Genomic DNA, 13557 nt, shown 5'->3' on the forward strand with positions numbered 1-13557 from the left:
TTAAGATCCTTGAATGGATTGGAAAGTAGCATATATCTCTATAGAATGTCCCTAGATATCTTGCAACCTCCAAGCGCCACTGATTGCTGCTGGGAAATACAGTTTTAAATGGGCTGTCAAAAATGCTAGATTACGCATTTTTGGATTCTTGACTATACCAGAGATAGGAAAGGATGATAAAGCGTTTCCTCCAGGAGCACCATAATAATATTCCAGCAGAGAATGTAAACTCCCCGTAACTCGGCGCCGTTCATAATCCCCAGACAGTCAAGAAAAGAACCAAACGAGGCAATCTCATGCTGAAAAACCCAAGGACCAATACTAGTCTTAGCAGGAGGAATCGCTAAGATCTGCCAGAGCTATGCTAGATGGGTAAAATGCGAGTAATGTACATGGGTGCGAGTGAGCATCCGAGACCGAGATTCGAGGATCCAATCAAAGCCCAAAAAAGGTAAAAGATTTTAGTTCGTTTCTCATAGCCAAATTGCGATATTGTTGTAGGATCCTGTCTATGGGCGGCTTTGCAAAGTGGGGGACAGGGGCGTAATGATAATGGAGGTTTGAGTCAGATTCAGGTGATTTCCGGCTTGATGCGAATGTGGAGGATTCTCCCATCGGCCTAGAGGATACAGGTTTCCATCAGTAAATCGGCCGACATTTAGTAGAAGAACAGCAGAGCTCAGTTCACCTTCTGGTTGTTGAACTTGGCGACAACATCATCCGCGCCACGGCGATCAGCAAACATCATTTCGGCCATCACGGCGGGGTAGGTCGAAACGAGACGACATCTCAGCATTCTTCCCCCCACTGGTTCAAAGGCCGATTGAATATCTTCTGCGGTTGTTCCAGGCGCAAAGTTACTTCCAAGGACAGCAGTAGGTCCCATGGCCCGACCCTTGATGTTCAAGTCAGGCTCGGGCAACGCGGACGACAGTAAACGAGCTTCTCGGGTGGCACGACGAGCCGTAACCGTTGTTCGAGTGGGTTCTGCTTTCCTGATACCCCCGGGCGCGGCGCGCTAAGGTCAAACGAACGCAATCAGTATTGTCGCGCGCGTAAAACTAGAGACACTAAGCATGCGCTGCAAATGGCTACCTTCTCAACTCTTCTGGAAATCTCCTTCCGCGCTGGTTTCACGGGAGCCGGCGCATTTTGGCTTCTCACTTTATTGAAGAACTCGTCCGTTGAATCTTGTTTTCGACGCCTTTCGCGAGCTGGAATAAGAGTATATTCTGTTAGAATCACAACCTGAGTTCTGTCGGGGCGGCAACCATCCAGGTGACCTGCACACTTACCAGCCTGAACAATCGCCTGGAATGACGGGGCATCCTTTGCACTCTTCTTTCTTGCGGCCATGATCCCTCTCGCTCAGCCAGAGCGCGGCAAAACCTCAGCAACGGAACTGAACAGTCTCTCAGGTGGCAGACGAATTCACCACAGGCTTTGTGCAGACAGAGCCACTCAGCGCATTTCAGCAGCAAGAAAGATTGACTTGAGAGCAATGTGAACAGCGCCTTGACTCTTTCTCTTCCTCTTTCACAGCTTGATGGCTGAGCTCCCACGTGATCTGCTAGTTAACTAGCGGCAACTCCAAAAATATCCCCGGCGCTAACCAGTTAAGGAGTCAACAACATCGATATCAGATTCACTGCGACTCTTCCATGGGCCAGAATGCCCATATTAAAGCGGCATCTTCCGCAAACTCCAGCAGTGAATCTGTGCCTCTTACATAACTTGCTGTTTGTCATGGCAACAGGCACTCCTGTTGTCATCATGGACAATGTCCCTCAGAAGCCAGCGTTGCCCACCTCCTGGCCCATCTCCAAACACCTGCTGCTGTTTGATCCACGAGATGCCTCTCTTCTTTCTTTGATCTCCTTGCTTTCTGAGGATAACTATTGCAGCTTCGAGCTTCGAAGAGTGCACCTTCCCTTGATTCCTTGCTCCCCTTACTCCTGCTTGAATGGTTCCGTTTTGATATCACCGCTTTCCTTGGGTGGTTCATGCTCTCTCTCTGGTCCCTACTCTTGATGCTTGTCCTTGCTGGCATCCGCCCCCTGTACTGCTTTTGACAATGCCATCCTTCTGGCATCGTTTTCTTTCTCGCGGATCCCCGTCCCATGAAGCAAAATCAACCATGAGCCCTCCGAAAAAGCGTGCGAACCATCATCGAAGTGTGTCGCAGTTCTTTAGCTCACCAGTTAAAAAACGCTCCAAACGCGAGTCTCAGTCTGATCCCGGCTTCACGACTCAGTGTCAACCCATCCCTAGGATCTCCTGCCAGGAAAGAATCCATTATCCGATTTATAATCCCAACGACCCTCGGCACAACCCAGAACTCAAAAACCGACTACAATCTGCGATGCCTCCAGAATCCTCAGATCGTAAACCATCTGCACGACCCCAAAAGATCGCGGTGGCGGTTTCACCAAAGAAGTCTTCACCGTCAAAATCTCTTCGCCAAGCACGCTCAAGCCTAAAAGCGTTGGCGGGAAGTATTCGATCGAAGTCCCTTTTCAATCGCAAAGAGATCCCATCCTTTTCAGAGGCAGAACATTGCCAACCCCTACCGGAAACTTCACCTCCGAAATCCCAAGAGGACCTGGGTTTACGTCGTTCCCTTCCGGTCGATATTCCAAACCATTCACCTACGTCAAAATCAGCGAGTATCGGGCAACCTCCGGAACTTCCCTCAGCCGATACACTCGAAAGTCCCGATGCGGCAATATCGTTATACGGAACAAAGCCTCCAGGCATTAAAAACAGAATTTTTGGGTCGCCCTTTTTGTCTAAACTTGTTAATCGCCGAAGTCGCCAGTCCAGGGTTTCAAATGAATTAGAAACGCATGATGGTGCCTCGGATAGAGCGTCTTCGTCGAGTGATGGCCCTCCCGAAATAGAGATTCGCGATCGCAACTTTGGAAATGAAGATATATTCGGCCTATTCTATGAAGCGAATACATCTTTAGATGTCTTAAGCAATACAGAACAACCTTCTTCGGCTCATAACACTCCGAGTGCCGCACAAACATCGACCACACTTACCCAATCCGCTACATGCCCTCCTTTTGAAACCGTCGATGGAACACCCATGGAATCTACATCGTATGGCTCCACCCTAGCCAATCCCTGCGATGCAAGTGCGAATTCAGTTTCGGGTCGAGCTACTTTCCAGTTGCCTTCCCATCGAGCCTCTTCGAGGATCTCTGATTCCCAACTATCTTTGGAGCCAGGAATGTGGATGGCTAGCAAAAATTTCCGTGCTTCCCAGACATCAGTTCGCGCCGTCTCTGAGTGTAACACTGAACAAGATTCCACTTTCGGCACCGACTTGTGCCGCACTGATTGTCAAGCGGATGGGGACAGTGACAGTCTAGGTAATAACCCCTTGCTGTTGCCATGGCTAGTTTCCATGGGAGCCTTTCAGAATGATCGTGAGATTAAACCCATTTTGGACTGTTCCATATTTTCTAAGTGCTCAGAAATTCTAGCAGATTCCGCACATCTCGCCCAACACCGAGACAGCCCAGTTGGTGGCAATGTTGGCAAGCACATCCGAATGACTAGTGCTAGCGATGTCTTGACCCCCTCCACAACAGAAGAAACCAAAGATGCGGCAATCGGCTATCAGTTGCATCCTATCACCCCCGGTAGTCAAAGCCTGGACGAGGGAAGAAAGCCTGATGAGTGGGGTGTTGGGCAAGTATCTCAAACACCTATGGAAAAGGATTACCCTACGAGACCGGAACGCAAAGCTGAATGTTCCCAAACCGTGGAACAACTACCCTCAAGCTTGCTCTTTTTGGTTGAGGCTATCGATCGAACGTCTGGCCTTGAGTTGGATCATCGTTTCAATGATAACGAAGAGTTTCAATCCCCCGCTGAGTTGCTTCCCATCGGCCTGTCGGAATCATTTCGCGAGGAACAGTTGCGCTCAAAGACAAAACTCCGCAAAACTGATCAGAGAGAATATGCATCTTTGCTTAGCGAAGGGTTGAACGCGGGAACCAAGTCTCCAGGGGAAACCGGAAAGTGCCCAATCATGTCAGTATCAGCCTCAACGGCTATGCGGGTGCGTCTATCCTTGAGTGATACATCTAGACATAAGGTCAACTCCGAACCTGATCCCAACTCGGGAATTAGAGATATTGGAGGACGTTTAAATCGCAAAGAGGGCTCCAGCGCTGATTCTAACGACTCAAGTCAAAGCGAGCCGATGAGTAGCACAACACACGCTACTACTTTTAGCTCTATCTCGAGTATTCGAGACTTCGAAAGTGAGAAAAAAAGACTGGACATATTCCCTTCCCTTAAGGAGATGAACCCCAATGAGAGCAACAATCACTAAATCTAGTTTATGGACCAGCTGGAGGTGCGAAGCGAGATATAGCAAACTTATCCCAATTGTTGAGCTTCAACATACAGGGACCCGTCTAACGGTCTCTGAAGGCTAACATTCAATTTCATCATTACTGGGCGGCACTTTGAACTTGTTTAGCGAGCTGTTATCAGGATATTGCCCGTAATAGTCGTTCTGGCCCGACTCACAGTCCAATTCCTGTTTCATATCCCGTTGGAAGGGACAGCAAATGTACATAGACTACATTGTGCTAGCATAAATTGCTTTTGGAGAATTGCAAGGATTGAAAATTCCCACAGCTAGGATACTCTTTTGAGAACTCAATCATCGAAGCTAATAGTGTAAGCAGATCATCAATTGTCATGCGGAGCAACGGTAGGTGATGAAGAGAAGAAGTTAAATAGGCTAAACAAGATTATCAAATTGTTCAACTCGTTCAAACCAGCTTAATAGAGATACAAGACACACAGATGAGGGAAAAAGGAGAAAAGAAGTTTAAAAAAGGGTTCCTATAGAGAAGAATTTATAATCCATAGCATCAGAGAGGAAAAGAAGAGTAAACAACCAAGGAGAGCCAGCATTAAAATAGACCTAACCTTGATAAGTAAATCGGGTTCTCTGCAAACAAATGCAATATGCAAAGTTACCAGGCGCGGGAAAGAGACGGGATAACAAAAAGAAAAGAAAAAAAGCAACAGGCAAAACTTAACTGAGCAGAACAAAATCATCACGCAGAGACAACATGTTGATAAGACCCCTTGAGATATCGGAAAACGTAGAAAGGAAAACACGGTGGAACCCCTTTTGCCTCCCCATCTAGCCGTTTTTGCTCATTTCCCTCATCATAGCAGGAAGTGAAAAAAAAGAAAGCGGCAAGGGAAAAGAAAAAGTGATCCCGGGTATTCGTCTTTTGAGTTAAAAAAGAAAATATGTGAGTATGGAAAAAGAGAAAACCAAAGGAACCCTCGCAAATGCAAACCATCCATCCCGCCTGGAAAGTGGCTCAGGGCGCCTCGACTGCTCTTTTCGCTGTCTATGAGTGTTCATGTGTGGCTGGGACGCGCTTTTTTCCTTTTTGCAAACAGATCATAATACTTTTTGGTAAAAATTCGTCCCAGGTCCATTTCTTTCCATCTTCGATTATCAAATCACGCCATGCCCATGCGTAGATACTTGCGGATCAAGAACAAAGTTTTTGTAATCGTTCCTTCTGTAGTGCTGAAAGCCAAAGCGTTTGGTTCAAAAGTGAGCCCAAACGAGGTCTTTCGACTGGTGTCAGGATGGCATCATTAAGAAGCACCTGCACTATCGTCCTTTTTGGGAGCATTTGCTGGCTGTGCTTGGACAGCTGGGCGTGATTTCGTTAACTGTGGAGAAGATGGATTCGAGGGCGGCGAGGTAGCTAAAGAGTCTCCAGTATCCAGAGATGCCAAGGCACTGATACGCGGAAAAAATAGAGCACGTTAGTAATTCCAACCTAGAATGCGGAGGTTCCTGGAAAAGGAGCGGGCTGCGATCCTCACCTGAATACATTTGTAGAGGATGCAGACTCCTTGTCGTCCTTCTTCCGACCTGGGGGAGTTCCAGTTCGACTGCTTGCTGTGCTGTCCTCTCCACCGCGAACAAGGTTACCACCTGGACCAATCGTTCGACGGCCGCTATTGCTCCGGGAGCCTAGTAAACTTGAAGGACCAAAAGACATAGGCTGGTTGGTAGTCCTTGAAGTCTTCAACCGACGAAGATCATCGCTGCCAACCTTGCTTGACGCATAGTCCAGAGGAGGTTGGCCGCCGTAGCCTCCGGAGAAGTTTCGAGCATCTCCACGGCCAAGTCCTATACCACCACTACCCCTACTTGCTTGCTGGCGTTTACGTTCCATTTCTTGTTCTTGCTGGGCACGCGCAGCCTAGAAATCCCGAGTCAGTACGAACAATTCCAAATAAAAAGTTATGTTTTTGACTTACTGCTTCTCTAATTTCTTGGATAGTCTTTGGGCCTTTGTCAGCGTCCTTCGAAACCCAGTTGGCCTTTCGAAGGTCGATGATATCCTAGATATGGCATTAGTAACTAGAACCAAAACAAATACATCCTCAATGCAGAATACTTACCAGAAGCATAAATCTTAATCGACTCGGAAGTCCAGGGGTTTGGACCATCTTAGCGATACGTTCAAAGTAGGCGTTCATCATCATGTGGCCCTTATCAGTGCCCTGATCTAAGGTAGCACCGATAGTACGCAATAGACCCGTCAAGCTTTCAATTTCAGCTTCTTCAGGAACACCTTCATAGTCGACTAATTTCTTCACGCATTCGTGCATGATTCTGTCCGAAAGCATGCTAAGCTTGAATAATTCACCAATAAATTTAACGAGACCAAGGCCTCGTCGTTTGGCAGCCGCCGCGATGTAGTACTCGTCAGACAACATAGCGGCTTCGTCGGTAACGCCCTCGGGTTTTGGGGGCAGATTGATCTTCCACCCCCGTTCGAATTCTTCCTGGCAACGGTTCAATAGATATTTTCTGAAAAGACTACCTCCACAAACAACATTATCGTGTTTGTCTCTGATATTCTCATCCTTGATCTCCGGGCTCATACTCTCAAGCATCCGCATACAGAATTTGGCGTAGAGCGGGGCCCAGTGAGCTTCGTCGGTTGCCTTTTCGAATGTAAGCTGAATCACCTGTCTGAGTGTACGGCCATCAGATTCATCTTTCGATTGAGCGACAATAGCAAGAATCTGGTCCGAAATCTTATCGAACTTCTCGGGTGTCATTTTGTTGAGATTGGCCTTAACCTTTCCTTGAACAACATCAGGCGGGAGATGGCCGTCAGGGCCAACGAGATTTTGGGCTCTGCCAATACTTCTTGGTTTCCATCCACTATTTGAGGGAGCAAGCGGCTCGATTTTGAGCCCAGCGGTAAGAGGCATTGATTTGTTTGTCTCTTCTTCCTTTTTACCGGATTTATGCGCCTTGCTGGCAGAACGTCCACCACGGTGACTCCCAGAGCGAGGAGAACCGGGAAGCTGTTGAGCAGATGATGAATTTGTTCTGCTGATTGACGCGCCCATGGACAAACCGCCTGGACCACGACCAAACTGGCCAAAGCTACCACCCAAAGCTGGTCCACGCATACCAGGAATGGGGAATCGATCTTGACCTCCGGATGGCATAGTCTGGGTTCGGCCGGTTCCTCGGAAATTGCCCATCGCGTCGAAGCCTCCAGAGGTACCCTGCCGAGATGGATTTTTAGGATTAGGTGTCCGCGTATTGGAGCGAGACTCGGAACCGTCTCCCACTGTTTCGCGAACTTTTGTATCCCAGTCCAAAGAGGGCTTCTCCTTGAATACATTCTGAAATTGAAGCAAAAATTCTTTGTTATATTTGAATTTGCGATCAGAAGGTGCGTTGACGTTAAGGGCCGGGTTTGGAGAAACAATAGATTGCGGGTACGCGATTTTGCTAGGGTCTTCCAAAAAGCGAGCAGTCTGCAAAGACTTCATAGCAGCGCTTGGCTGCGGCGGCTCCACTGTCTTGTTAGTCTCAAGCTTCAGGGCTGCAGGTTTCTCACGTTTACCGCTAGGGAGTGACTTTGGTGGACCCATGGAAGTGTCAGACATTGGTGTGGCGGCACCACTTTCGGCAGGAGTTTGAACTGCTGGGGACCCTAAAGGCGTCGCTCCCTTATTTCTGAGCGCCGCAAAGGCGTCCGCTTTCTCTTTCTTGATGGCATCGCTTTCACTGGCGGCAAGTTTCTTTAGCCGTTCCTCTTCAGCAGCTTCCGCCTCTCGCTCAGCCTGCTTCATCTTAACATCATATTCTTCGGCTTCTTGCTTGGCTTTTCTTGCCGCCTCCTCTTTTTCTCGCTGTTTCTTCTCTTGGTAGGCTTTCTCTCTAGCAAGTTCTTCCGCTTCTTTGGCGGCCAACTCCCGTTCTATAGCGTCGAAATCAATCTCTTCCTCTTCGGGTTCCGCTGGCTTAGGTTCTTCCTTCTCTTGAGGTTCCGGTGCGGGTTTCTCTGCTTCTTCCGGCTGTGCAGCAGGTGTTTCCGAAATTTCAGGAGCGGCCTTCAAAGGTTCAGAATCATCTTTATCTTTCGTCGTCTTCTTGAGTTCTAAAGCCTTCTGTTCCTCCGCTGCTTGCTCTGCGGCCAGACGAACCTTCTCATGGAAGGATTGTATCTTCTGCTCTTGTGTCTGAACTTTAGGTTCTGCTTGATCGGGTTCGCCTCGGCTGGCTGTGCGTGGAGGAGGAGTCGCTGAGGGAGTCGTACCTGCACCTAATTTGGCAGGTGAGGGAGTCGCACGGGCAGGGGAAATAGACTGTTTATCAAATGCTACAACATTACCACTATCAGGGTTTTTGATAACAAGAGCAGACGTTCGTTTAGTCGGAAGGACGAATTGAGGATTCGGTGCCGGGCTGCTGGTGGATCTATTCGGCGTATGGCTTGGAGCTTGGGTCAAAGGAACCGTAGGCTGCTGGCCATGGCCGAGGCTGGACCCTGGACGTTCGCTGGCCGAGACCTGCGAAGTTGATCTCTGGAGGGGTGCTCCCTGAGCCGGGGGGGTGCCTTGATTTCCGTATTGACCCGGGATGAAAGGAGGTTGAGTAGCCATGTAAGGTGGTCGGTTGGGGGGAGGGCCCATATGCTGCATGTGTATTGGATATTGGTACTGGGCTGGGTAGTAATAACCGCTCGCATCGTAGTTTCCGGGTGGAATATAGCCCTGAGATTTAATCATTGTTAGAAACTGTTCAAAATTTCCACTTTCAGGAGACAATGTAAGAGGAAGCGGTGGGATCTGAAATTTAGCTGAACGCTGTCGAGGCGCTGAAGCATTGGGGCGGGTGCCAATTTTATTTTTAGATAATGAATTACGACGGTTTGAAAACTGGAAAGGGAAGTGTTGCTTTACTTGTTGAGGGCCCATATGTTGCGGATATCCATAATGTTGTCCTTGCATCTGTGAATTCGCCATTGAAACATGCGCCATTGGCGGCGTTGCGGGATTTGCATTTGACAAAGCAGGACTGCGCGCAGTCTGGTGGGGGGAGGCGGGGAAAGAGCCCAAGGGCTGTCTCTGGGAGTGAAAGTGGTTCATGCCGGGGCCACCTCGCTGGTTGTGGTTCGACCTGTAAGTTGGGCCTGGGGAGTTATAGGGTACCTGCGAAGGGTTATAGCTTCTCCCTCTCCCACCTTGTCCATGGTATCCTCCGCGAGTTGGGCCGCTCGGCGTGCCATGGCCCATATCTCCGTGTGTAGATTGCGCAGACTCTCGTCGGGCGTGCGCTGATGCAGGATTATTGGGTGGACCTTGCGAACCTGGTCGTATATTTCTCTAAATTCATAATAACGGGTTAGCATTACTTGCCAGAACACCGCTTCCAAAACATCCAGGTCGCGAAAGGTGACTTTGTCAATAGAGATAATGCTTACGTTCATATCGTTGGGTTCCCCGGGGAAATTTCCAAAATGCATCGATCCAGGTCCTTGAATATGAGAGGGTGGTTGACGGCCACCGCTGAGGGTTTGAGGAATGGGAGAAGGAGAGGAGTCTGGGGATGTGATGCGGTTATTGACGGGAGAAACCCCAAGAGAGGACTGCTGCTGATTTGCTAAAACTGCAGCTCCCATCGACGGAGAGCTTTGTGAATCGACGCCAAAGCCGAAGCGGATGTTGCTTGGGCGTCCCGAAACGGGGCCACCATTCGATATAAAGCCACTCGCGCCAGCAGCGCTGATGGTTACCGAGGGCTTTCTGGAATGATCATTGGCCGCGGTATTGCCGTTGACGATGGTTGGGCCACCGGCACCGGGGGCAGGAGGGTTCTGCATGTTCGATTTACCATTCACTTGAGAAATTGAAGGCGACTTGCCATGCTGAGCTCCTTGACTTGTGGTGGACAACGGAGTATTCGCTGAATCGCCCGTAGCAGCGGCTTGCGAAAACGATTTCTTCGTTGCGCTAGCGTACGAGCGAGGGGCGGTAGGTGCAGGCACAGATGCCAATGGGGAAGACTTTCCACTCGGGGTCTGTCCTTGCGATCCGGCTGTGTTGGATTTTGATTGGAGGACTGATGTCTGAGGGATCGATGTCATTACAAGGAAGCTCGGTCAAGATGTGTTACTCTTGAACTGAAAAAAAAATGACGGGGGTCTGTGAAGCTGCATTCAAAAAAGTTCGAGTTAGCAAAAAATTCAGACACCGCGCTATATTTTGTCAAACGGGATAGATTTGTGGAACAGGAAAAAGAAAAGATAACCGGTGGATATGTGTGCTAATTGGGTCGGTCGCAAATTAAAAAGGAATTATCCTCGCAGTGTGATCAAAAACAAAAGCCATGCTGGACAGAGGTTGAAAGGTTGAAGTCGTGAGGTCCGTGGCCTGGTGTGCGAAAAGCCTCACAACATTGAAAATCTGCGCAATCCCACTTTCCCAGCGCTTGCTCAAGTATCCTGGCAAGAAAAAGAAGGATAAGCTGGAGGTCAACGTACCGATCCTATGTGCGAGAGGAGTCACGTCAACACTCGAGCAGAGTGAGTGCTGCTTCGGTGGCCACACAACGGGTGGGCGACCGGCACGGGAGAGATGAAAAGGAGAAGTAAAAGCGGGCGGATAAAACAGAAAGAAACTGTACTATCCGCGATCGTCCTCTTGCAAGTAAAGAAGAGAACCCGCTGGAAAAATCTGATGTGAATTTGGTTCTGGTGTATAAATGGAGATGAAGGAGAAGAGGTGAGAGAAGAGAGAGAGGAAGAGGTTTGTCAGGCAATTTTTTTTTTCTTCTTTGGTTGTTGGAATGCGAAGGGAGAACAAAGTTCCTGTCAGCAGGCGTATTGCTTGTACCTAATACACGCTAGAACACCGCTTGCATCACTGGCCACGCGCCCTGACTCTCCCATATGTATCCGTCATTACCGGTATTCGGTGTATCTTACACTGGGCTTTCAACAAAGGCGACAAGCAGGTAGCCTGATGAATATCAACCTGTCAACGGCGTCCTCCGTCGAGAATGTCAATCTTTCCAATGGAGGCAGAAGAGGCACTGCAGTACCTGTCACAAGTAGGGTGGTCTGCATGCAAGGCCAATCACTTCACAGGGCTGAATCACAGCATTTCACAACCCCAAGCCTGGCTTCGAATGTGAATCTTGACATCATCCGACTCTCGTTCTGCATGGCCCCAAAGCCTCAAAAGACACCATCCACGCTGGAGGCAGCGCTATGACAGGTCTCCAAATGCAAAAATGGATAGCGCTCTGAAACTGGCGTCCTACGACTTCTACAGTGCGGAGGAGGACATTGTTCGAGTTTCCTCCCAAGTCATCTGCGGCGTCAGATCCATGTAGCTACGTTGAACTTTACATCATGCAGACTGAGGAAGACACCTGCATCGAATGTAGCTTCTTCTCCGCTGTTCAGCCACACACTCCGGGGCCAAGGATTGCTGTCAAAAAGAAAGGGGAGGGGAAGAAGAGATCAGTGGCTCAAACACTGGATAAACAACCTCCTGTCATCGTTTTCCGGCCCCATGTTAGACTCGCCACCGTCACCTTTGATACATGTATCGTATGATAAAATTATTAATAGACCCGATCTTACTCGTTCACCCCTATTCGTCGCGTATTGCAACGGTGCAACCGCCGCGGGTGTATCAATGGATGAGGAATCACAAGAATACATGGTAAGAGCCGTTGGACTCAACATCATCGCGCTAAGGTCCACATATCATCGATATAAAAGCAAGCATAAATCTACCCCCACAACCCTGTGTATCACAGTCCCTCGTGCATGGACGGAGCCATGGCTTTCAACGCCAAAGCCGAAACCTAGTACATACATTTATTCATCTAATGGCCGAGTCTCACTTATTCGTACCTTCCAGACCTTCGCCGGCCGTACCCTTCCCGATCGAACGCTGAGGAGGCGCCCAAGTCCTCATGGTCGATGTTCTCAAACGAGTTTTCGCTTCGATTCTTCCTCAATCCTCCGTCATAACTGGTCCCGTATGCCAAGTCGTCGTCCTCTCGACCGTCTGACCCCAAGTTTCGATGCTCCCGGTCAAGGGCAGAGAAAAGAATTCGGAGCTTCTCCTTTTGAGAGACAATGTAATCTACGCGCTCCGACTTTGAAGCCGACGCAAGATCCCGCGGTAATAAACCGGCAGCACTGAGCTCCTCGGCTTGTACATCCCTCTTGCCCGTCGACGTTACTGCTGTTACTGCGGAACTGAGAAGGGAATATAGATCTGATGCAGGACCAGCGAGATTCGTCCCCGGGCCAGCAGGCAGATTGAATCGGGAGAAAAGAGACTGCGCATACGCAGCAGGTCCGCTCGCAGCACTAGGAGGTGGAGGAGCTGCTTCGGCATTCCGCACAGGCGGCAGGCCGAGTATCTTTTCTCTAATCAAATCAATTGCCTGATAAATGTAATTCAGGCCCGCAGCTTTGGCGCGTTCATGTGCTTCGCCAATGAACTCCTCTATCTGGCGCTCGTATTGCAGGAGAAACGGGTCAACGTATTCGAGATAAAGCTTTTTTGCCCCTTGGGTTTGAGGTAGAACGAGGTACGAAAGCGCGAACAATCGAATCCAGCTATAAAAGGGGAACCTGTTATGGACAACGGGCAGCTGTTAGTTGTAAAAAGCCGGTGTCAATCCTATGAGCTAGCAAAGACTCTACTTACCATCCAACAATGAAGAAAGTCCACGACTCAACTAAGAGTACCATCGACATAATCACCCAGTACATGAGCCATGGCGCAATTTGTGAGACATTGGATGTGCGAAGAGCTTTATACGACGCGAAAATCGGGAAGAGGATAGTAAAAAGGGACCTGTACAGTTCAAAGCAGACGATTAATATCCATATCTGAAGCTATCTTTCCAGGAATACTGTAGCCGTCCCGGCCATGCTAGCCACGTTGGGCGGGGCCCCTGCGCCCGGAAGCGGGGAGCTTGGGAACACTCACGAAAGCAGATCTGCAATAATTCCAAACATGGCACTGAAGGGGGTAGCTGCAAATTATCAGAAATAGCAATCCGCCCTGAAAAATCTTGAAGAAATATGATGGTTGTCAATATCTGCGTCAAAAGGCTTCTAGGTGAGGAGCTAACTACGAACCAGGGATTGATCTCCGAACACCAGAAAGCTACCGAAAAAGAAAGATTATACGTAACCAAGCAGTAGCAAT

The 13557-nt window shown here is 49.0% G+C and overlaps 4 protein-coding genes across 4 annotated transcripts; 1 reads left to right on the top strand and 3 right to left on the bottom strand.

Annotated features, from left to right (window-relative positions):
• Positions 1-679: 679 nt before the first annotated feature.
• Positions 680-1356, bottom strand: UREG_02174 (uncharacterized protein; the record flags this gene model as incomplete). Its single annotated transcript, XM_002542612.1, has 3 exons — positions 680-1018; positions 1165-1214; positions 1296-1356. The coding sequence occupies 3 exons, from the start codon at positions 1354-1356 to the stop codon at positions 680-682; spliced, it is 450 nt and encodes a 149-aa protein (XP_002542658.1).
• A 781-nt stretch (positions 1357-2137) lies between these two features.
• UREG_02175 (uncharacterized protein) lies at positions 2138-4348 on the top strand (the record flags this gene model as incomplete). Its single annotated transcript, XM_002542613.1, has 1 exon — positions 2138-4348. One exon carries the CDS (start codon positions 2138-2140, stop codon positions 4346-4348), a length of 2211 nt encoding a protein of 736 aa, XP_002542659.1.
• A 1531-nt stretch (positions 4349-5879) lies between these two features.
• On the bottom strand, positions 5880-10463 carry UREG_02176 (uncharacterized protein; the record flags this gene model as incomplete). Its single annotated transcript, XM_002542614.1, has 4 exons — positions 5880-6266; positions 6325-6408; positions 6469-9702; positions 9801-10463. 4 exons carry the CDS (start codon positions 10461-10463, stop codon positions 5880-5882), a joined length of 4368 nt encoding a protein of 1455 aa, XP_002542660.1.
• A 1769-nt stretch (positions 10464-12232) lies between these two features.
• Positions 12233-13100, bottom strand: UREG_02177 (uncharacterized protein; the record flags this gene model as incomplete). Its single annotated transcript, XM_002542615.1, has 2 exons — positions 12233-12974; positions 13051-13100. The coding sequence occupies 2 exons, from the start codon at positions 13098-13100 to the stop codon at positions 12233-12235; spliced, it is 792 nt and encodes a 263-aa protein (XP_002542661.1).
• Positions 13101-13557: the final 457 nt, after the last annotated feature.

Source organism: Uncinocarpus reesii, genomic scaffold (genome assembly GCF_000003515.1).
Source record: "Uncinocarpus reesii 1704 scaffold_1 genomic scaffold, whole genome shotgun sequence".
NCBI lineage: Eukaryota > Fungi > Ascomycota > Eurotiomycetes > Onygenales > Onygenaceae > Uncinocarpus > Uncinocarpus reesii.